Source organism: Chaetodon trifascialis, chromosome 20 (genome assembly GCF_039877785.1).
Source record: "Chaetodon trifascialis isolate fChaTrf1 chromosome 20, fChaTrf1.hap1, whole genome shotgun sequence".
Classification (NCBI taxonomy): Eukaryota; Metazoa; Chordata; class Actinopteri; order Chaetodontiformes; family Chaetodontidae; genus Chaetodon; species Chaetodon trifascialis.
Window position 1 is genome coordinate 2,042,928 of NC_092075.1, and position 21,587 is coordinate 2,064,514.

Sequence of the window (21,587 nt, forward strand, 5' to 3'; positions counted from 1 at the left end):
TGTATTCTTCTGCAGCACGAAATGATGCGAAAATATTCATCCAAATGTGGAAAAGTTCAATAAGTTATGGCTGCGCGTTGCTTCAGAAACCAGACTCTTCCATTCATTAGACCCTTTATCCATTTCTGTGGTCATGTCTGTCCTGTAAGCAGTCGCAGAGGGCATCTCTTTCACAGATGGCTGCATGAAATAGATCTGATTGTCAGATGAAAAACTCCAATCTAGCTCTGTTGAATCAGAGCTGGAATCCAATCCGCTCATAAATGTGTGTCTTTCATGCTGATCTAAAACCACAATTATGAGCTTAGGAGCCAAAATAACAGGCCTTGATTTGGGGCCTGTTATAATCTGCTGTCAGATATTTCTTTCAATGAAGTGAAATAACTCCATGATCTCAGCTAATCTCGGTCCCCTTTTTCCATCGTGTGCCCAAATATTTACGTAATGCCAAACAATATCACGTTATTGTTCGTTAAATCTTGGAGGATTCTTTCAACCGCTCGTCCTGCCGCACGGCTGCTCCTTGTCTTTCACTGCCTGTGTCACTTCATGCGCTGAGGTTTTCTCATTACTCAGACGGGGGAGGTGAATCATTATCATTACAGATGAGAGGAGTGTTGATTTCAATCCTTCATCTCTTTGTCTGGGACGTTTAGAGATTAAAAAGAAGAATAAGGAAACGTGTGGAAAGACGCCTGCAAACAGTCAGGAAATAATAAAACAATTACCTTCCTCGCACGTTTACGCTCCTTTAATCTCAATTAGGAAACGTGAACTTGGAGAAAACTGTTATTATCCCAGTGAGGAGTGAACATGCTGCGAGTGTTCGTCAGCACCCGTTATTAAACGTGGAAGAGCTGAAATGAAAATGTCGATGACTTTTTCAGCTTTTTTGCATTTGAATTGTGTTTATATTGAATGAATGCAGCACTTTCATCCATTTTTTAGAGCTTTTTTATCCAAAGCGCCTCACAGTGAGCTGCAGGAGATACGACATCATTCAAACTGTCTCTCCTGGAAGTTATTCATCCAGAAATGCATGAAGGAGAGCTGGTGAGAGAAGTTCAGACCTGCAGTCAAAACCATCAGCCACAACATCAGACCACTGACTGCTGACGTCAATAACATCGATCATCGAACGCAACCCGCACCCCCCATCCTGGACCCGGTCCTGGTTGGGTTTTGTGTCCCTGCCTCGGTGGGTTTAAAGTGGCCGACATGATGAAAATAAGGAAGCTTTCGTGCACTTTTGGGACCCTAAATTCAGGAAGTTGTGCAGGTGCCCAGAATAATGACTTGATATTAACATGACTGCTCCTGTTCGCACTGTGACATAGTTTTGAGACAAGATCAGAAGTTGTCAGGAGTTCCTTTTTTTAGGATTTCAAGGGCAGCAACTGTTCATTTTTCTCCTCCTTGACGAATCTGACAGTAATCGCACCATCGCTCGATCAATAAAATGTCAGAAAACCGTCAGAAATTTGTGAAAATTCACAAAACTAAACGTCTTTAAAGTCCAACGAATTGATTGATTTTCAGGCCTTTTGATGATTTCTAAACAAATCTACGGACTTCTGCTCCCAGTGGACACTGGACGTCCTGACCACAGCTGGCTGCAGCGGCGTGCGGATGAAGTCTGCTCGTACTTTCCACCCTCCTCTCAAAGCCACTCTCATGTGGGTGTTTTGGCGACGCTGCCGCGAGACGTCTTTGCCTACATCGCCCCGTGTTCAAAAACTACAGTTTATGGAGTTAACACACAGAGCCGGGATCTGTTTGGGTGGTGAGAAGAGGAGTGAGGAGGAAAGATGCTGGTTTCTTACCCCATACTTGCACTGGCGTGAGGAGGCTCCGTACTGGAAGCGACACTGCTCGTCTGCATCGTACACCTGCCCCGGGGCCACTGTTGGGTACAGGAAGTCTCGTTTCAGAGGTTCATTGTCCAGACACGTCCCCCGACCTGAGCTGTCAAAAAAACAAACCTACAATAGGATTGTTTCTTACACAAAGAAACCTTTCTACACTTGGTGATGGCTGAGTTAGACGTGCCAACGCCCCCCTTCTCTTTGTTTGACTCGTTTAATTTTACCGCCTTTGCAGGAAGCTTGTCAAAGATCTCAGGTGACATGTAGTTAATGTTGACATCACACATCAGCACCTGCTCATCAAAGGAGAGACATTTAACCGACAGGCCTTAAAAGAGCAGCCCCTCTGGTTTCATGGCCGGAGCGCCGCTGTCCTGCGTGTCGCTGCTCACACTGAGTCCACACAGCAGCCAGCACAGAAAGAGAGCAGCCAAAGGAAGGGGAGAGTCTGGAGTGAGCTGTGGGTCATACGTCCAGGCTCGGGATTATGTTTAGTCTGTTTTGTCAGATAGAAATATGTGCGCTCACAATGAACTCGCAGGAAACACACACACACACACGCACACACACACGCGGCCGCTTTGTATTCTAGTAGCTAAAAAATAAAAACACGCGAGCCGAGGAGCTCCCAGAGCTGCTTTTGTTGGTGTTTATTCTGAGTTCAGACGCTGAAGCTCAGAGACTAAAATTCAGTTTTGTCCGTCTGACCTTTCGCCAACGTGTAAGACGCTGAAATCAAACTGAAGACGAGAGCCAGTAAACAAACAGAGACGCTTTTCATTTCGATGGCGAGCTGCGCTGCTTCTCTGTGAGTCAGAGGTTTCTCTCAAGGCAAAGTATCACTTCAGCTATTTACTATAACGCCGTGTTCTTTCCAGCTGCGGCAGCTGCAACACGCAGTGGAATGCTTCCCATCCCTCGAAAGGAAAAGTGGGCCTGGTGACAGCAGAAATGTAGAGCTCGGCCTCAGGACCCAGAGCGCAGGAGACGAGGCCCAAACTGAGATCACACCGATTAAAAAAGACTTATTTTGGTGTCCGGGATTTGAGATGTTTGTGTCTGAGGTGTGAGATGAGACACGTCCTGACGATGTGTTCTGTTCTGAGCAACTGTTTCTGCACCGCAAACAAACGTCCCCTTTTCTTCTGCCGAGCAGCTTTAGAGATGCTGGACGGTTAATTTTGTTACCTTGTGCTAATCTAATTATGCTAATCTATGTGGAGCTATTTAGCCAGTCTGGCATTATTAGCATAACGCTTCGTAATTTGAGGTGTGTGTGATGAAATCTTCCCAGTTTACACCATTCTTGACCAGCACGGTGACCAAACATCAGGTCAGATTTGTCAACCACCGCCTCATCTTTTACTTTCATATATTAGCAGGCTAACATTAGCTCTTAGCTAACTAAGCAAAGCTGGTGCAGCCTCCCATCGATCTACAGTTAAACTGGATATCTTGTTTTCCCAGAATATTTGACGACAGCATAAACTTTAATTGTTCAGTGATGGAGAACCGCACGGTCCAACAATAACAACAATATCTAATACGCAAATAAAGTCGTGTATTTAAAGCGGAAACTCTTCCTCTCGTCGTTCCTCTCTCGTCTTTCTTCCTCCCTCCATCCCCTGCTCTCAGTCACTGAATGGGATAATCCTGTTTCTTGGCTCTTGTTCCTCGGAGGACCCTCTCATCATGGACAGAGACAGACAAACTGGTCTCTGAGGCCCCCAGACTCCCCGTGCACTGAGGGCAAGCCTCACTATTTATTGGTTTGGAGAGAGACAAAATAGTCAAAGTTTAAACATAGAGGCTATTATTTGACATCGTCGCAAAGGCTTCCTGTCCGGTGGATTCAGCCAAATTCATTATGCAGAGCGGAAATATCCTCTAATAAGCGAGAACATCAGCGATCCTTGAACTCTGACACCGGTCGTTCATGTAGACGCTGAAAATGCTGATTGGATCCAAGCAGCGTTGAGACAGCGGCGTGATTAAATCAGACGAACCTGACAATTATCATGAGGCGCAAGTCACACAAGTCTAATATCAAATTTAATCGAGCCTGCGGCCTCTGAGAGTTTAATAAACCCAAAGCGCCTGCCATATAACATTTAGAACAAACTGGCATGCAGGCTTGGGAGAGTAAACTATGACTGAACTGTGAGTGCATTCATAAACCATTCCTAAAAAAAACCCAAACAAAGCACCACATATTGCTTTAGTGATGGTGAATCTAGGCCAACACCACAGCCAAAGTTGTTTACTTGGCCTGGAGGGGCATGTGCGATATCCAAAACTCTGGTTGAGGGAGAGAAAGGGAGGATAATTGGAGTTTACAGACAGAACCCTTTTGTAAAAAACATAAAAGCTATAGGCAATAAAACCAAGAACAACACACACACTGACACAAATACGAGGATAATACAGGCCGAGCAATAGCTGATTCTGCTGAGAAAACAAGCCAAACAACGTTGTGTCTTTCTTCATTGGAGCGCAGCTTCGGCCACTCTCAGACACTCGAGCCAGAAACCCGGCGGAGCTGCAGAGAAGCAGCTCTTTGTGTCCCAGTTGGAAGCTGGCATATAACACCATCACTCTGTCACAAGTGCCGTTCAATAACCCTCCGCTGACAGCTTTCAGCCGGAAACACCATCTGACAACCACGGCCGCTATTATCGGCTTCTCGGAGGGCCTCGCTGACTAAACGTGAATACACAAACAGACGCACAAAGACACAACGCATCCAACCGATGCTCCAACACAACGTCGCGTACGGGGGTTTGCGAGCAGCACTCCGGTCTGAACTGTGAGGCCTCTGCAGGAAGACGGAGACGGACGGATTCGTCTGTTCTCTGACTGAGACTTTTTTATGTCTCTGTGGCAAAATCCTGTGTTTCTCCACAATACTCCAATCAGATGGAGCCTCACAAACACAGACTGACAGTGCACTATAATGCACAAGCATGCACATTAGCACAGCATGTGTGTGCAGGACCACACTGAACAAGCATGTTGCTTTTAAGTGTCCCCTTTTAAAGTTGATGTGAAAAACGTATTTGCACATCATGGCGGCGTCTTTCTGGACACCGCCGAATGCTAATCCAACATTTATTCTCCTTTTTACTCTGTTTTTGGTCTCCACCCACTCGTGAGGAAAATGTCTGGCTGTCTAACAGCTAAATGCTCCACTATGTTGCTAACTTTGTCGTTTCGTGCTGGGCATTAAGCGAATAGTCGTCCTGCTGCAGGAAACAAGGCTGACGAGAACATTAAGAGTCAACCAAAACAATGAGCTAAAAGATGCTAAAAATCAGAATCTGGTTGGGAGATAATTCTCTGAGGCTGCACCTTCATATAAATGACACTAATTTCATCTTTTGTTGTTCTAAAAATGTTGATCAGAGCAGCTTTAACAGCATCACCACTCACTCAGAGCTGCTCCTGTTGTGAAATCTGCTTCTTGCGCCACATTTGTCCTCATGTTCTACAGAAATGCCGTCATGGCCGCAAGCAATCGCTCAGAGTTGTTGAGTGTTACAAAGATGAGGAATCCTTGACCTCTTTCACGGTTTAAGAAGGATAAAGGAGACTGGCAGCATGTTTCTCATCTGCAGGAACAAGACTGACATCTCTTACGTTTGCTGTCTGAAGGAGAACTCCTCCAATTTCAGACATCAAAGCCTGTTTACAGTCCTGGAGGAGAGCAGAGCTCAGGAGGCCTCTTCTATCTCTGTTTGAGCCTCACAGCTGGAGGCAGCATTAGCCGCTACGAGCGTCACACACGCAAATCTATGGCCAAAGTGCCTGCAGTTGAGTTGCATTGTGGGTAACGTAGGTGCACGTTTTGGACGAAGAAGATCACTTCAAGGAATAAAAGGAAGACATGTGTGATTGTGCTGCGTCAGGTTTGATGAAACTGTCCCTCATGACAGAGTTCTCCTGCACTGTCCTGGATTGAATAGATTCAACAGTAATGTGAGTCTGAAAGTGAAGAATTTAGCTGTTTTAAGTCAAACATTCCTCCTTCCACTCAAAGGAAGCTGTACACTCCTAAAGTGAAGCTGCTCATTCAGACGCCTCCTTCAAAAGCAGCTTCATCTCAGTGTGCCTTGACTCGCAGGGTTCAGGGCTCTGAGCTCGCTGCCAGACTCTGAAGGCCAGCTCCAGATGTTTTAACTCCTAGAAACCTGTGCAGGTTCCTGACCACGCCAGGCTGGCAGTACTCAGCCGGCAATCCCTCATTCTGCCGCCGCTTCACTCCTCGGTTTATTTGTGCATTCAAGTCGCCGTCGCCTGTGACTTATCCGCAGCGGTCGAAGGCAGCTTGCCTGCACATCGCCGCTGAGCACCACATGAGCTCTAACATCACCCGCCTTGCGGTGCAAGGATGCAAGGGCGGAAGGCACCCAGTTATCATACACAGCCACAAGGAGGTCTGGCAGGAGCCTCGGTGATGAAATGGATGTGAATAAGTGGCGAAGGACTTGCATACAAGACAGCCTAGCGGGTCACCACAAAGGCCAGCCAGCGGCGGCGGGTTGCAAAGCGAGGCGGCTGCAGGCGGGCAGGAAAACAGCCATGCACCTTTTCCTCTACTGCACACACACTGCTACACACACATGCGACCAAACACACTCAGACAGGGAACAACCATCGTCCACTTACTCGAGAAAGCTGGTGATGTAGTCTTTGCTGCAGGCAGACCAGGAGAAAGGGTTGGTGTTGGCTGTTATATGAGCGGCCATCAGTTTGGCCGTCTCGTGGCCTTTGGTGCCGCAGGAATTCCCGATCCCGTCGTGGTTCATCCCAAAACTGAAACACACAAAATAAAAACTGGAATTAAGGCATCGCTGGTCTAAAAGCGACCTCTCATCTGTTAACGGCACAGCTGAGGTGGGACGACAGGGGACGGTCCAGGTTGCCGGCCGGAGGACGTCTCCCTCAGCGGCTGTAAAGATCGAGCTCCGCGGCTCTGAAACAGCTGTGTGGAGGAGAGCCGGGGGTCAGGGGTCAAAGCCCGTCTGGAGCTCGGCAGGAACGAAAAGTCCTAATCACCACTCTGATGCCTGCCTGTCAATCACCGCCTGCAGGTCTGAGCAAGCCGTGAGGCCGAGTCACCGCCGACTGAGCGAATACGAGGACCCTTCAGATCAATCGCTGCAGCAGAGAACAGACGAGACCCAGAACTCGAACAGCTCCGACCTCGTGGTCTGTTATGAAAGCTGCTCAAGAATTTAGGGCTGAAAATAAATCATTTTAACAATGCATCTGAAAAAAACCTTATCTGTCTGGATATCATTTGAGAGAAAATCTCGTGTTACAGCAGGATGTCAAAGCTGACTTTTCCTTCCAGTCCGGCAGCACAAATCAGCTCTAATGTATATAACAAACCCGACCGCATCGCACAGCCTGAACCTGTTTTTCTAAGGCTGGCGTTTATGACATTTTACCCTACTCTGGAAATAAATCAGCCCAGTTGAAACCCCGCTGCAGCGTGTTTTTTTTATACATCCTCTAGAAGCAGAGACTATTTTTACAACTGCCCCACAACAGAAGCAGACACGAGACATAATAAAGGAAATCGCCATCTTGCTGAACTCTCTCGAGGGGGATACGTAGACTAATACATCATCATTATTTTGCTTTATATTCAGGAAGAAAGAGCCAGAGGTATGTGGACACTGACATTTGCATGAGGAAATATGTGGAGATACAGTTCAAGACGTCTGCTGGGGGAAAAGAGGCTACATGCAGGTCTGGTGAACTCGAATGTTCGTTTAAGAGCGATTATTAGAGTCAGGAAAGTGGCAAAAGGTTTGAAGACGCAGGAGAAGGAATCCTGCTTATAGGAAGCGAGGGCTCAGGTTGAATCTGATCCATCTCCACGGTGCTGTGTCAGCGCTGGAGAAAGGTCTGGCTGCCCCCACCATCACTGTGGTACAGGGGGAAAACACTCTTTAAACCAATCACAATCGTCTCGGTGGCGAAAAGCCCAGGACGCAGCCTGGTGCTTTTGCTCATGGGGAATGGACGCTAAATGAATGCAATGTAAGAAAAAAGTGAAAGATTCCACCATGTTAGTATTAAAGTAGATAGTAGAAAAACCGCAGTTTACGTCCACTGAGTCCAACTGTGAATCTGGCGACTTTAGACTTGACTAAATCAAAAAAAAGACTCGACTTTGACTTCAGCGACTTGTGGCGTCACTTCAGCTTCAGCCTTTTGGCTTCAGATGACTTCCCCGGAGCTCAAGATTAAACAATATACTATAAAGAGACTCAGAGGCTGCAGCAAAGCTAGCCAGAGCTTCACGTCTGCTGTCAGAAATCAGCAGACAAAAACAGTGTCAGAAATCATATTCGGGGACCTGAAACAATTCAAAAAATTAACGTGGCTGCCAACGATGTGTCGTCTGAGCAGCGCTGTACTGTGACAGACACCAAGAGCCAAGAGTTTGGCAGGAAGTCCACGCCAAAAGCAAAGACGGGAGACAATCAAGGAGAGGAGAGAGTATCACACAGCAGGTGACGTTAAGGGGCCGGCGGATTTGAACGCCTTTCAACTATTTCTGTCATTTTTCATGCAAACAACCAGGTGCATCATGACGAACGTCCTCAGGGACCGTCTGAAAATGTGCGCCGTTATCCCCAAACTTAAACAACTTTCCCTCCGCCTCGCACGGTGGCCTCTCTGAACTTCTATAAACACTTTTGATTTGAGACGCGGTCGGACAACACATCACACAAACCGCTTCTTTTCTAACACACGCTGTCACATGTCATAACAGAGGACGGTCCTCTGGACGGACATGACCACGGAGACCCCGAGGCAGCTGTCAGAGCGAGAGCGACTGCTGAACTGTAGAAGCTGCCTGTGCCAAAATATGACAATAAAATCAGAAAATCTAAAGTAAAGAAAAACACTGAACTCTCCACTGTGACGTTTGAGCTCCACTGAGCAGAGTTTGACACGAGAAGGCCGAAGCGAGGTCGCATTAAGACATACGAGCGCGAGGTCCAAGACGCAACCTGCTCAAGCGTGACGTGGAAACTGGATCCTGCAGGGCACAAACACGGAGAATGGACTTCTTCTGTGCAGCAGTTCAAGTTTTGAGACTACAGATATTTGCATATTCAGAGATTCTGGAGTTCAGAGTACATTTGTGGAATATTCCTCTTCGTCCTCTTGCATGACTTTGTCCCACAAGAGCGTAATGTCAAACTTTATATCTTCTATCAGGATCTTAAAAGTCTTAAGACTCACTTGTGGCCGATCTCATGCGCGATGGTGAAAGCAGAGCCGAGGCCGATGTCTTCATTGATGCTGCAGCTCCTCTCCGGCTCGCACATTCCAGCCACGGACGCCAAGCCTGAACACACACACACACGGCAGACAAACATACAAACACAGGGTCAAGACGCAGTATTCTTCAGAGTCGTGGTCATAAAACTGGGATTCCGCACACACCATCTCCTGTTCACCAGGGGGAGCTGACTTTAGCATCACCGGCTAGACGTCTTTCTTTTTTCATTCCCTGCAAACTGCTGCTGGAAAATGTCTAGACGATGGTTAGATTTATACATTTCAATTCATGTAACAAGGGATCGCCTCAAACGCGAGCCAAGGAAAGGAATATAAGAACCCCCTCGCCAACGCCGTACCCCACCGGAAACCTGTCAGAAAATATAGATGTTTTCCTCATTTCAGAACCGGGGTCGGAGAACGAGGGAGAGGAGTGTTTAAAGTTAGAAACTCTCCACAATCCAGGTGTCGCAGGTCCTTTTTCCTGGAGCCTGACAGGTCAGATCAGGAGACAGGAGGCAATTCTTCACAGATTACATCTACAGGTGAGTGCAGAGCGGATCGTATGACAGGGCAGAGCAGGTGTGTGCGCAGGGGGATGTGCATCAGTGTGTGTGAAGGAGAGAGCGTTCAGATGATAGATGATAGACTTTCACATGCTTTTCTTGTCATACTCAACCGTGCAGGCAGTTTGAATAGAAGACTTTTGCCTCATCTCCAATTAAATTAAATCCATTTCCGTCCCTGATACTTTAGATAATGCTCAGATCTTAAGGGTTTCCAGAAAATCTGTCAAAGTAAATGCTAATTAATGCTCGTAATTATCAGGAGTTAGTGGCATTTAGATTAATTCTCCAGTTGCCATTAAACCGCTGCAGAGGAGGAACCACAAGAGCGACTGAAGATGTGATGAAAGCTTATATTTGTTTCATGTATTAATGCATAAAAGCAGGTGGACGGAAACGCATCTGCTGTCCACAGCTTTCGGCCGGAGCCTCTATCTGCTGAGGAGGAGGACGATATGGCTCCACTGCAGGGCGTGATGTCGACGGACGCGACGGTGGCTGCATGCGCCGCCTCAGGTTTTCCCGTACGGTTTGCGTGAACCGCCTGCCTCGCCGCTAAAAGTGGCGTTTGTATCCTCTTCACTAAGAGGCTAAACAAGAATAGACTCGCAAATCAGGAGGCCGCTGAAGCCATTACTGCAGGGAGAGAGGGAGCCTGAAGGTGAAGAAAGAAGGAGGGAGGGTGGCTACTCTGCGATTAGTTTAAGAATGTGTGTGTGAGAGAGTGAGTGAAGCGAGTGAGTGCAAACACACACACACACACACACACACACACACACACACACACACACGCACACACACACACACAGTGCAAGTGGTTTGCTCAGCACCGGGGTGGACTCTGTATTATCTCCAGCCTCGTGATTACTGGGCGACCCTAAAGGCCAGCGATCTGACCCGGGAGCATGATCCCCCGAAGAGGAGAGGGAGGAGAGGAGGGGAGGGGGAGAGGAGAGGGGGGTGGGGGTCGAGACAACGAGGAAGCCGAGCAGATGCCAGGGCAATTAAAGCGACCGGGGAATGTGACGAATGCGGTCAATCTGTCAAACCACCCCTGAAGTCACAGTATTACCACCAAGATATACTGTGGTGCCTGCGGGGCCTTGACAAAGATAAGATGGGGAGAGAAGGGCTGGGCGGGAAGGAGGTTTAGGGTGGGACGAGGAGGAGAGCGGGGGGGGGGGTCTCTGCTGCTGCATGCTGTCCTTTTTCCACCCCCCAAACCACCAAAACCAGCATATCACCCACTCTATCTCCCTCCTGCATACTCTAACACTCCCTGTAATTGTCCTTTTCCCCTTCCATTTTCCTTTCAACTCTCCATCTCCTCCTCTTCATCCCCCCTCCGAGTCTCCCTCCCCATACCTTTTCCTTTCCCTCTCAGCCCCAGTGGAAGTGTAAACCTCAGCCAAACAGAGGCGGAGGGGAGAGACGGAGCTCCTTCTATAAACTGGAGGCCGTGTGAGGAGGTGACCACGGCCGTCCAGGTTCGGGGCTCGTGGCCTCCACCAGCAGAGGGGAGTCGCTGAGGAGCTATAATAACACAAGTGAAAACATCCTTCTCATTATGTCTCCCAGGAAGAGCCGTCTGGGGTTCTTCTGAGGGAGACCAGGGTTGCTAAATACGGTTTGTCTGAGGACACGTCGAAGGCTGAGCGTGAAAATGAAACCCCCTCCAGAGGGAAAAAGAGTCATATAGTCAGCATCAGCTAGAATTACCAATGTGGCAAGAAAATACATGTTAGCAAACATAAATCTGTGGAGCTCTCTCACCTAAGGTACCGCAGGGTTTGTTCTTGTAGGTGCAGATGTCATACCTAAAGACAGGCGAGAAAACACAAACAATTAGATCAACTCGACACTCTTTTACAGTGTTTCCCTCCGCTGGCTCTTTGCCATCCCATTCTTTCCGTGTTTAATCACACAAGCGTGGCCAGATATAATCTCAGCCTTTAGCGCAGCGATAGTGCACGATGAAGTCGTGACAGGTTCGCTTGCAGAAAACACCTGGTTCCCCCGACAGCGCGAGGCTTGTGCAAAATGTCGCTGGTGTTGTGCTCAGACATGAATGGGAGCGAAGTGAAAGGCCTCACGCTGAGTCCGGCTGTTAACCCCTGTAGCTCAGGTAATCCAATAGAGCGAGGGGAGAGAGGCCGGAGCACTGCGAGCCTCAGTGCTTTAATAACACATCATACATTTCAAATGAATGATCCAATCATTCCTAAAGCTTTTAATCTATTAAAACCAAGGGCACAGCAAATTTAATTTCATTCCCCTTCCCCTCTCTCCTCTTCCTCTCCCCCCGCCTCCCTCGCTCCCTCTTCCTCCTTCCCAGTGGAGCAGCTCCAAACCATCGAGGCACAATGGTGACCTCGCTCAGGACGTCTGTTTGTTTTGATTTATTTCCCTAATTTCCCTCGGAGTGTTTTTTTTTTTTTTTTTTTTTGAACGTGACAGGCCGCATTCCAAACAAGGCAGCGCAGCCTCAAAATGCAATCTGACAGAGAGACCGACGAGTCAGCGGCGGTGAGGAGGTCACGTTAATGATCGCCTCAATGAAAAGGTTTCGTGTGTCGTGCTGTTGCATCTCTGCAGGAGATGATGAAGAAGTAGTGGAAGAACACACTGACGGCTAACTGCTTCCTGACCATGAATGCCTCATTCCCAATGATAATATTTGTCCAATTGTAATTATATTTATTTGTGTGTTAAGTTCAATTAGAAAGTTGGAATTAGCCTCATATGTGTAGTTAGGACCAACATTGCATTAATAATATTTATAACTGTTGAGCAAACCTAATAATGAAGCAAACAAAATAATCAGAACATCATATTTTCATGCCCTGGCTCTGGGGCTGCAACAATGATTACTTTGATTAATTAATCGATGATAAAATGGCAGAAAATCTAATTTTCCTGATGACCCAGGTGCCATTTTAAAACGTCTTGTTTAATCTGAAAAACAGTCTAAAACAGCTCAGAACGACATAAAATCTTTGATTTGAGAAGCTGGAATCAGAGAAAGTTCAGTGTTTTCCTTAAAAATTACTTTTAAACAGTTCATTTATTATTAATTGTCCATTTGCTCCTGATCCAAAGAGAAAATGCACCCAAAGTATGACTTAAATAAGTGTCCTCTGAGCTGCTGCAAGCGTCAACCACCTTAAAAATCTTACTGAACCTTTTTAGGTGCATTCCATCATTGTGAGGAATGTCTGCCTGCTCCTCCAGACGTGGTGGTTAATGAGGGCTTCCTGGTGTCTACCATCAGCTATTTATACCATCTCCAATGTTAGCATCTCTGAGCTCAGCTGGTGCTTACTATAGCATTATCTCTCACCTACTTTTGCTTTACTTCTTCATGGTTTTAAATCATTTTTACTGAACAATTTAGCCTCATCGCTGTCCTCACTCATGTTTCCAGCAGCAGCAGGCGGCCGTTTGAAGCTAACAGTCATAAAGCTAGCTGCTAGCTAGTGAAGAAAGCGAAATATCTAGCAAGCTTAAGTTTTCTCAGGAGTTGTTGGTGACCAAAAAAGAGCTAAAAGAAGAGGAATACTAACCTCACATTTGTCAGGTGGTCAGAAACACACCACTGTGTGTGTCTGGTGTGTAAGTAGGCAACCGTTTGCTAGCATATTAGCTATAACAGAATTATAATGCCACGTTATGTCCGAGCTGTGTGTCCGTTAGCTTGTTTTCCAGTTCTTCTGCTACCAAGTGGCCAAAAATGGATTCACGCAGCTTCAGATGCTCAAACAGAAATAGTAATAAGTCACTGAAGTGTGTGCAGGTCTAAACTGATGCTGTTACTTTCCTTACAGGTGGTGCAGGTTAGCACGTTTACACACTGTTTATGGTGCAGCGACCCCTTGTGGACGAACTTCATGAACGTTACAAATTCTGCGAGGTGTTCAGTGTCTAAGCTTTATTTTCCATTTATCATCTTCCGAGCAAAAAAACAGTCATTACACCCTGTGACCGGTGCATCCAGACTGTCCTAAACAGCGTTTGGTGCTGGTGCTTAGAGAAGCTAAAACCAACAATAAAAACAGGAGCCAGACGAGCTGGAGAGCATCAGCTGACAGACAACAAGCAAAAGCAAAGTTGTGATAGAAAGGCTGTTTGTGCAGAGCCCAGAGAGTCAGAAAGCTTGGCTTCAGCCCATGTCAATCACTGAACACCATCCTCTCTCCTGACAAAACCGGAGGGGGGAATATGGACTTCAGTTGCTAGGTTATGTGGCCAAAACATTTCTGGCAACAATGAAGCCTGTTCCAGGTAATGACAGATGTTTGCTGTTTTATGGTAACACCCATGACATAAATTGCAGTGTGACAGGTACAGTACGTCTGAAACAGCACATTTTATTTTAAGAACTCAGGTCTTTATTCCCACCGGCTTTAATGGTTGCAGGTAAAGTTTGTGCACAAGAAGTGGACATTTGGAGGTTTGAGGTGTTCGCAAACACACTCACACACAACTCCAGTGTGAAGCTGAACCGTGACTGCACAGCTTTAATGCGCCAAGAGCACAGAAAATAACCTGCAACCTATTTGCTCAAAATGAGAAAATTAGCACTATTTACAATGAAAGTAACAACCGAGAGAAACAGCTCTCCCTCTTTGAATCTGTGCCCGATCAATACGAGCAAAATGTGCTCGTACACTCGTACATGAGACCCACGCTTACCGGGTGATTAGGACGGCGTTGTCGTGATGAGCCATCCCGTTTTCAGGAATGCTGTTGCCATCGCTGTGATGAGACAGGATGGACTTCTGCCACTTACAGAAACTGTCCAGAGACTTGTCAGCGTGATGGTTAATCTCCAGGTTAGGCTGCAAGAGACAACACAACACACACACACAACGCAGTGAAACGTGACACGTCAGTACAAAACCAAAGCACATGGCGCCACGCAGATTCGGAACTTTAAAGTATCGTTTCGTTTCTCGCATCATCTCATGACATAATGTGTCGTTTTGTGTCGTTTTGTATCATATTGTATCGTATTTGTGATGTGTTACTGTGTTACTGCACATCACACAGCTTGTAAAGATACTTGTCATGGAGAATATGTGTGGACTTAAGCAGCACCTTTCTTGACAAACAGTGATCAAAGCATGTGACACGAGGACGTCACATGGTCGAGTGGTTAGAGGCACATCATAAAATCCCTGGTTTGATTACAGCCAGGTACCTTTGTGTCCTGATGTACCCCCTTTATTTCCTGTCAGTCTCTAGTCGACTGTCCAACTGAGGCAAAACTGCCAAAAAAAAAAAAAAAAGACAGTGGACTTGATGTCATGTGTTGACAGTGCTAACCAATGAGGCTCCATGCCGCCAAAGTAGAGCGATTATCTGGATGAATTATTCGGAGGAGTACTGTACTGGGATCAGAGGGAGGTGAGAGGACAAGCTGCTGGAAGAGCAAACAGTTTCTGTATTTGATTTAAGAGAAGATGCAGCGGTGGTAGAGGTAAAACCATTTATAGCAGGGGGAGTTAGATGAGTCACAAGGAGCAGAACAAGGACTCGCATTATTAGAAAAAAGCAGGAGACGTGGAAAGAAGACTAGCAGGAGCTGAAGTTGTAGTGAAGTCTGCAAAATGCATCGACTTCACTTCCATGAATGTAATGGGTTCAACGACGGTAAACCCTCGCCAGCGGATGATGCAGTGCTGATTTCAGCTCGCCGTCTGATTAATTACAACACGATCCTGAACAACTCAACAGCCCATCAGTGACTCACTTTCACCATAAAATATTGCTTGATTTGTAACCGTATTTTCTCTTCGGTTTATCCAAAACAAGGACTGAGAGACTTGTATTTCCTTCCTATTGAATCAAATTGCGGCTCCACTTTACATGAAAACTTGCTTTTTGGACCTGATGCTGCATAAAGAACCGCTCTGACCCCTTTAGAAAAAACCAGATGCTGGGAAGACACTCTGTTTCTCCCATCACACATACATACACATGTACGGTGCATGTAAAAACCCTCAATCGAGGCTCCCTGAGGGGAGATGCCTGAGCACATCTTTCATCTGAAGTGGTGGCCATATGGAGAATAGTCTGTCTTCTTTCTCCTTTCAACCGCGGCAATCACATAAAATACTGCAGCGCACTCACGCCAAGCATATCAGTCATACGCTGACTGCAGGTGAGGGTACAGACACCATAAGGGCAATAATAACTGTGATAATACAAGTCAGAAGGAATTTTCCTTACCTGATCTTCAGTCAGAACAATCAACCGGGTCACAATAATGTTCACAACATTTCCTAGACTGGCATCACGGTAAAGTTTGGCAACCTGACCTCCAGAAAAGAAGAAAAGACACAAAGTCAGACAAATTGTGTCCACGTGTCACCACATCGAATCTCCAAGCATCAGGCCACAGAGCTGTGATGGAGACACTGTATGCTGAGCGGTGAGGTCGACAACAAGAACCAAAGAGTAGGATCAAACTTACAATATTCATGACAGACAAGATGTAGTGCTCAATGTCTTTGCGTCCGTGGTAACCGACCATCATTTTATCCGCGACCACGAGCGTCTCCACGAAGCGCTCGCTGCTGACGGAGCGCCTCTGTCTGTGGGTGCTGTTCGACTGCTCGCTGTCGTTCTGGGGCGCAGGAGACGGGTGGACAGGGGAAGGCGTGCTGAACTGGCAAGGTGCGCTGCTTTTAATGAGGTCTGTGAACGGCAGAGGTTAGGCTGCGTTACTGCACGGAAAAGCCCACAGCGAAATCATGATGCGTTATCTGCTGGAGGGAGAGCCGGCCTGAGCGTAGGGGAGGCACACAGGGAATCTGCCCCTTTGAACCTTGCAGCTAAAGCTTTATGACCCAGATGCTCTGGGAAAAAGCTATAGGATGGTACATGTCAGGGCATGCTAGCTTCCTGGCGATGACAGCCTTTGCTGTTTCTTATAAGACCTTGGCCCAAATACCTAAATATCCACCTGGTTCTTTTTCCAACTCGGCATATCTCTGCAGCAGACGCAGCACTCGGTGGAGCTGCTTGAATTCTAAAATCTGAACATGATTGTTGGTTCTATAAATAGTATTTGTGCTTCTATAAAAGTCAGAGCCAAGTACTCTTTATGCACTGAAGGGCCTTTTATGAAAGCTGGAGCTGGAGTTTTTCTTACAGGTTGAAAGGTGTCCAGGCCAGGAGCAACTATAGCACACAAGAGGCCCGGTCATGTCTACCAGAACCTGGGCCTAGAACCAAACCGGCACTTCCTCTAACCTGCTATGTATAGTTATTCCTTTACGTCAGTTCCACCCACACAGAGTCCAACCCAGATGGAGGTTCACCAACCTGAAATGCCACAGCTGAACTCCTGGCTATGCTCTTGTGGTGAGGGAATGGCAGACATTTTATAAATAACATGTTGCTGTGCTTCTTCCAGGTTCCATTCACTGGAGGTGGTGGAGGATATGTTCTTTAATGGCTCTATCAAATACTGCTCCTCCTCTGTTGTTATAACACCGTGCTTGTCGGGGGAGAAAATCAATGAAAGGAACAGGTTACAAACACAAGCACACATTGTCACTAAATGCAGAAATATTAACAAAAATGCAGGAAAAGCAGATCAAACGTTTGTATTTCTGACTCTTCTGTCTGCTGTGAAGGTGCACGTCAACCGACTCACACAGGACTGCAGTTCACTTATACGCAAAGAGAATTTCAGAGGCGATGTGACTGCATGCAAAGTCAATGGAAAGAGGCAAGTTTTCCTCGAGGCAGCACAAACTGGTGAGAAGACGTCTCAGAGTGAGTTGATAAAGGAGAGAGACTGCAGCACAGACGCAGTCAGTCTGTTGCTCGCTAGCTTACAGCTGACGTCTGTGCAGCTGGACGTTTGTCAAATTGGTGAATGATGTGAGGTTCACTTTGCTTTCCTTCTGGACTCAACTTTAACAGCTGTGGGCAAACCCGATGACATCATCAGAGATAACTGGTGACGTCATCGGGGTCATCTCAGCTCGGGTCTGGAGTTTGGAGTGTGAGATACGTGGGCACTTCACTGGCAGGGAAGGTCTGATGAAAGATGCCATTGAGTTGCATTATGGGAAATGTAGGATCCAGCATTTTTGGACTTTCAGCACTAAGGAGTCAGGATATCTCCGTTTTTGCTGCTTCAGTTTTCTGTATTGTGTCTGATGCGAGCCTCTCGACTTGTGGAAGGTACTTTAAATAACTCATATACTCCTCGTGTAATTTCCTCTCTGACGGGCTCACGTTTCAGCACATATAACACATTAGTTAGCAGCCTGCAGTCAAAATTAAGAACCCTTAACGATCAGTTACATCAAGACTGAAATCACAAACATTATTCTTAATCCTTCAACACCCTCTGTGGAGCATAAACAGAGAGAAGTCTGTCACAATGAGTTTGTAGAAAAAACACGAGCCTGGTTCTGTAAAACCTACGATGAAAGCAATTAAAAGCACATCACACCAGAAACACATTCGATCGAGGGTTTTAATGGTGTGTGATGTCAAGATCTCACACTGTCCAGACAGCTGATTACATTAAAGCACAGACACAGTTTTGTCCATTTTTGGTGCTGTTAGAAAAAAGGGCAAACACTAATTCAATTTATGATGCTCCGTGTAGGTCCTGCCAGCACATTTGGCTACATGTTTCCTCCACATGATTACATTTGCCAATAAGAAGCAGGGCCTTTTTCCCTTCTTTAGAGTTATTCTGAACCAAGGAGGGATAACAGCTATTAAAACGCCTTCCAATTTCTTGATTAGCAAAGAGAAGCTGGACAGTCACACAGTCTGTGGATAAAAGCCTGAGGACTAAAAGCTTAGACAGGATAATTAGATGCCCTGTTAGTGCTGCTCGGTTTTGTTTTTGAGCAGAGCGCTCGCGGTAATATCTGTGATTTAGACAGACTGTTTTACAGATCAACTAAAAGAAAGGCGATCTCAACTACCGAGACTTTTCAGATCCGAGGATGGAGCGCGACGTTTGACGCACGCGTGGAAAGAAAGGCCCCTGATGCCTATCGCGGACAGCTCACCGAGATGATTTCCCTCCATGTGCATCACCTCACTCTGAGCTGCCTGCAGACTCGCTGTGCCAAGTGGAAGGAAGCCAAGATTCTGCTAAGCAAACTACAACTGGTCTAATCCTCTGAAAGATTGGCTGACATGAGAGCAGCACAAACTAGGTATATGTGAGTTATGTGGCATTAGCATCTGGGTTTGTTTGAGGTGAGCGGCGTGAACTCTTCGTGGCTCAGGCGGAGCGTGGGCCGGTCACTGGAATAAGAAGAAGACAGCCTCTCTACTCACCAGGCCTTTGCAGTTGCTGAGCGCCACTCTGGTCGTGCTGTGCTGATTTTGCAAGAATCCAACATAGTGACAGTTATCTACCATGTTGTGACGCCACTCCAGCCCTTCTTTGCCCCAGTACTCCACTGTGAAATGTTTCGACACCAGGTGGGGGTTGAGCGTCAGGTTTAAGTGAAAGTGCTTTCCGTAGGCTGACAGTCTGTAGAAGAGCCGGGGCTCTGGGGGGCCTAAGGCGGGCAGCTGTCCCACGACGGGGTCCGCCGCCCCTCGTCTCCGTCGGCCCGGCCGGTGCTGCTTCACAGTGTAGCTCAGGAACTCTCCGTTCTCATCCACCCGCACCGGGACAGTCAGCTGGTAGTGCTGCAGGTAGGACAGGAACTCCTCTTTTTAAAGGAGAAAAGAGAAAAGAGGAGATCATGAGCATACTGTCGGTTAAAACACGGCACGCGCTTCCTGTCCACCTGTCTACATCATACCTTGAGAGTTGTGTGAAAGTCTGTTGATGCTTTGAAATTCAGAAGCAGCCATCACCACCAGGCTCAGTGTCCAAGTCAGCGTCTTCCACAAAATTTCCATAATTCAGGGAAAGCTGTGACATGGGGTGAGGGGTAGAGGGTGCTACAAACGGGTTAAAAGCACGCGATCGGTCCGATGCCACACCATAACAAGTCCATGGTTCGTCTCCTTCGCTGAAATGTTCTGCTCGAGGGCTCATCCAGGTCTCAGATTTCTCCTGAAGGCGAGCGCTTCCACATCTCACTGGCCTCTGAATTCATGTCAGCAGCTCGGAGAAAACAGCATAATCCATCAGACACAGTCACTCTCAGGTGTAACTCCAAACGGGAAGCTCTATATTGGAAACTTGTCTCGACCGATCCATCTGCATTCCTGCGAAGGAAATCAGTCAGAGGTCAAACGGCCTTTTATCTCCATCTCTTAATCAGGACGATTGATCAATTAATCGACTCACCGACCAGCAAGAATTCATCTGCAACTTCTCTAATAATCAGTTGATACTTTTTTACGCAGAAATGTCAAAGATTCACTGCTTTTAGCTTCGCAGATGTGAGGAAATGCTGCTTGTTGTTGGTTCAGTTTAATGTAAACTGAGTATCTTTGGATTTCAGATGGCTGTTTGGACAAAAAGCGATGTGAAGTTGCCACCTTTGGGGCATTTTCTGACATTTTATGAACCAAACCACTGATGGATTAACCAGCAGATGGAACAATAATGGAAAATCTTTCTTAACAATGAACATAAGTAGCTTATTAGTCATTTTATCTAGAAAATATCACAAAATAATGGAAAAATCTCTTTGAAATGCTCTTTTTTATCCAGCCAACAGTCCAGAAAACAGTAATGTTAAAGTTAAAATGACATAACCCAACAACAAGCAGCAAATGCTCACATTTATGAAGCCAGAAGCCCAAAAAGTTTTAGATTTGTGTTTGAAAAATGACCAAAAAGAGGAATTGATTATCAGAAATGGTTGCTGATCAAATCGATCAACTGAAAAATCGTTGCAGCTGTAATGAAAATAATCCCTGTTGGTGTGGTGAATGAATGAAAGTGGAACACAAAGTCCAGGATCTGAGGAGCCATCTAACAGCACTGATTTCAGCCAAACGCCGCTGACTTCTTCATGTGCCGGGGTGACTTGAACGAGGCTGCACAGTGTCACTGACGCGTAATAACCGCATTAATATGGATGCATAAATCTCAGCAGCGCCAACGGTGCTGACTAGTCGACATGATATAATTTCTGCAGACTGTGGTTTTACTCACTGACGCGCTTCACGGCAGCATGTGCAAACTGCACCACTATAAACAAACGTCAACGGCTCCAGGTGAAAGACGGATGATGTCCAATGAAAAGTGACCGGGCTCATAACGCGGGCGACAGCCTTTGGATCTGAGGATTTGCGCGTGTTGCTTGGGCTCTGACTCCAGCGCTGCAGACAGACAGCGCTACTTACTTGGCCACTGTGACCCAGACAGTTGGCAGCCGGCCCGGTTGCATTACACCGGTACCTCGAATACAAGCCTCAAGGAGCGTCTGCGCAATCAAAATACGCCACCTGACATCGCGTTGACGCCTTTTGGTGTTGTTGCAAAAGGCGTGAAGCGCGCTCTGTCTAGAAGTTTGCTTAGTTTGAGCTCTGCAGCTGTGGACCTGTAGCGCTGCAGTACTTCACACCCTGCAAATGCTCCCCCAGTGCGTAAATGTTTCCAAAAGTGCACATTTTCCGCGCAAATGCCCCCCAAAAACTCTGCGGACTCGCGGCACAACTGGCTAAACGCTGCTCTGTAAACACACTCTGCTCCTCTCAGAGGACTCAGACGAATCTGCTCCGACGAAAACCACCTGAAAGTCAACAGCATTAGCACATAGTTACCAGGCTCATCTTCATGGTCAGCTCCGGTCCGAGTGCGCAGCGAGAGCTCAGGACAAAAGACGGCTGCAGCTCTGAAGTTCCGCGCACAAACCTCTGCTGCGCTCCTCTTTTCATCTCCTCCTGGACTCTGCCATCC

The 21,587-nt window shown here is 46.9% G+C and overlaps 1 protein-coding gene across 1 annotated transcript in view; it reads right to left on the reverse strand.

The window, feature by feature from the left end:
• The window catches only part of adamts6 (ADAM metallopeptidase with thrombospondin type 1 motif, 6), a 53,505-nt gene extending 31,918 nt beyond the window's left edge, over positions 1-21,587 (reverse strand). The window contains exons 1-11 of the mRNA XM_070988798.1: positions 21,452-21,587; positions 19,531-19,942; positions 19,055-19,437; positions 17,063-17,237; positions 16,209-16,432; positions 15,965-16,048; positions 14,426-14,571; positions 11,507-11,550; positions 9,129-9,234; positions 6,531-6,677; positions 1,824-1,965 (exon numbers count right to left, since the gene is read on the reverse strand). Coding sequence (XP_070844899.1) covers positions 1,824-1,965; positions 6,531-6,677; positions 9,129-9,234; positions 11,507-11,550; positions 14,426-14,571; positions 15,965-16,048; positions 16,209-16,432; positions 17,063-17,237; positions 19,055-19,437; positions 19,531-19,630 — 1,551 coding nt within the window. The 5' untranslated portion in view covers positions 19,631-19,942; positions 21,452-21,587. The remainder of the gene's footprint in view (positions 1-1,823; positions 1,966-6,530; positions 6,678-9,128; positions 9,235-11,506; positions 11,551-14,425; positions 14,572-15,964; positions 16,049-16,208; positions 16,433-17,062; positions 17,238-19,054; positions 19,438-19,530; positions 19,943-21,451) is intronic.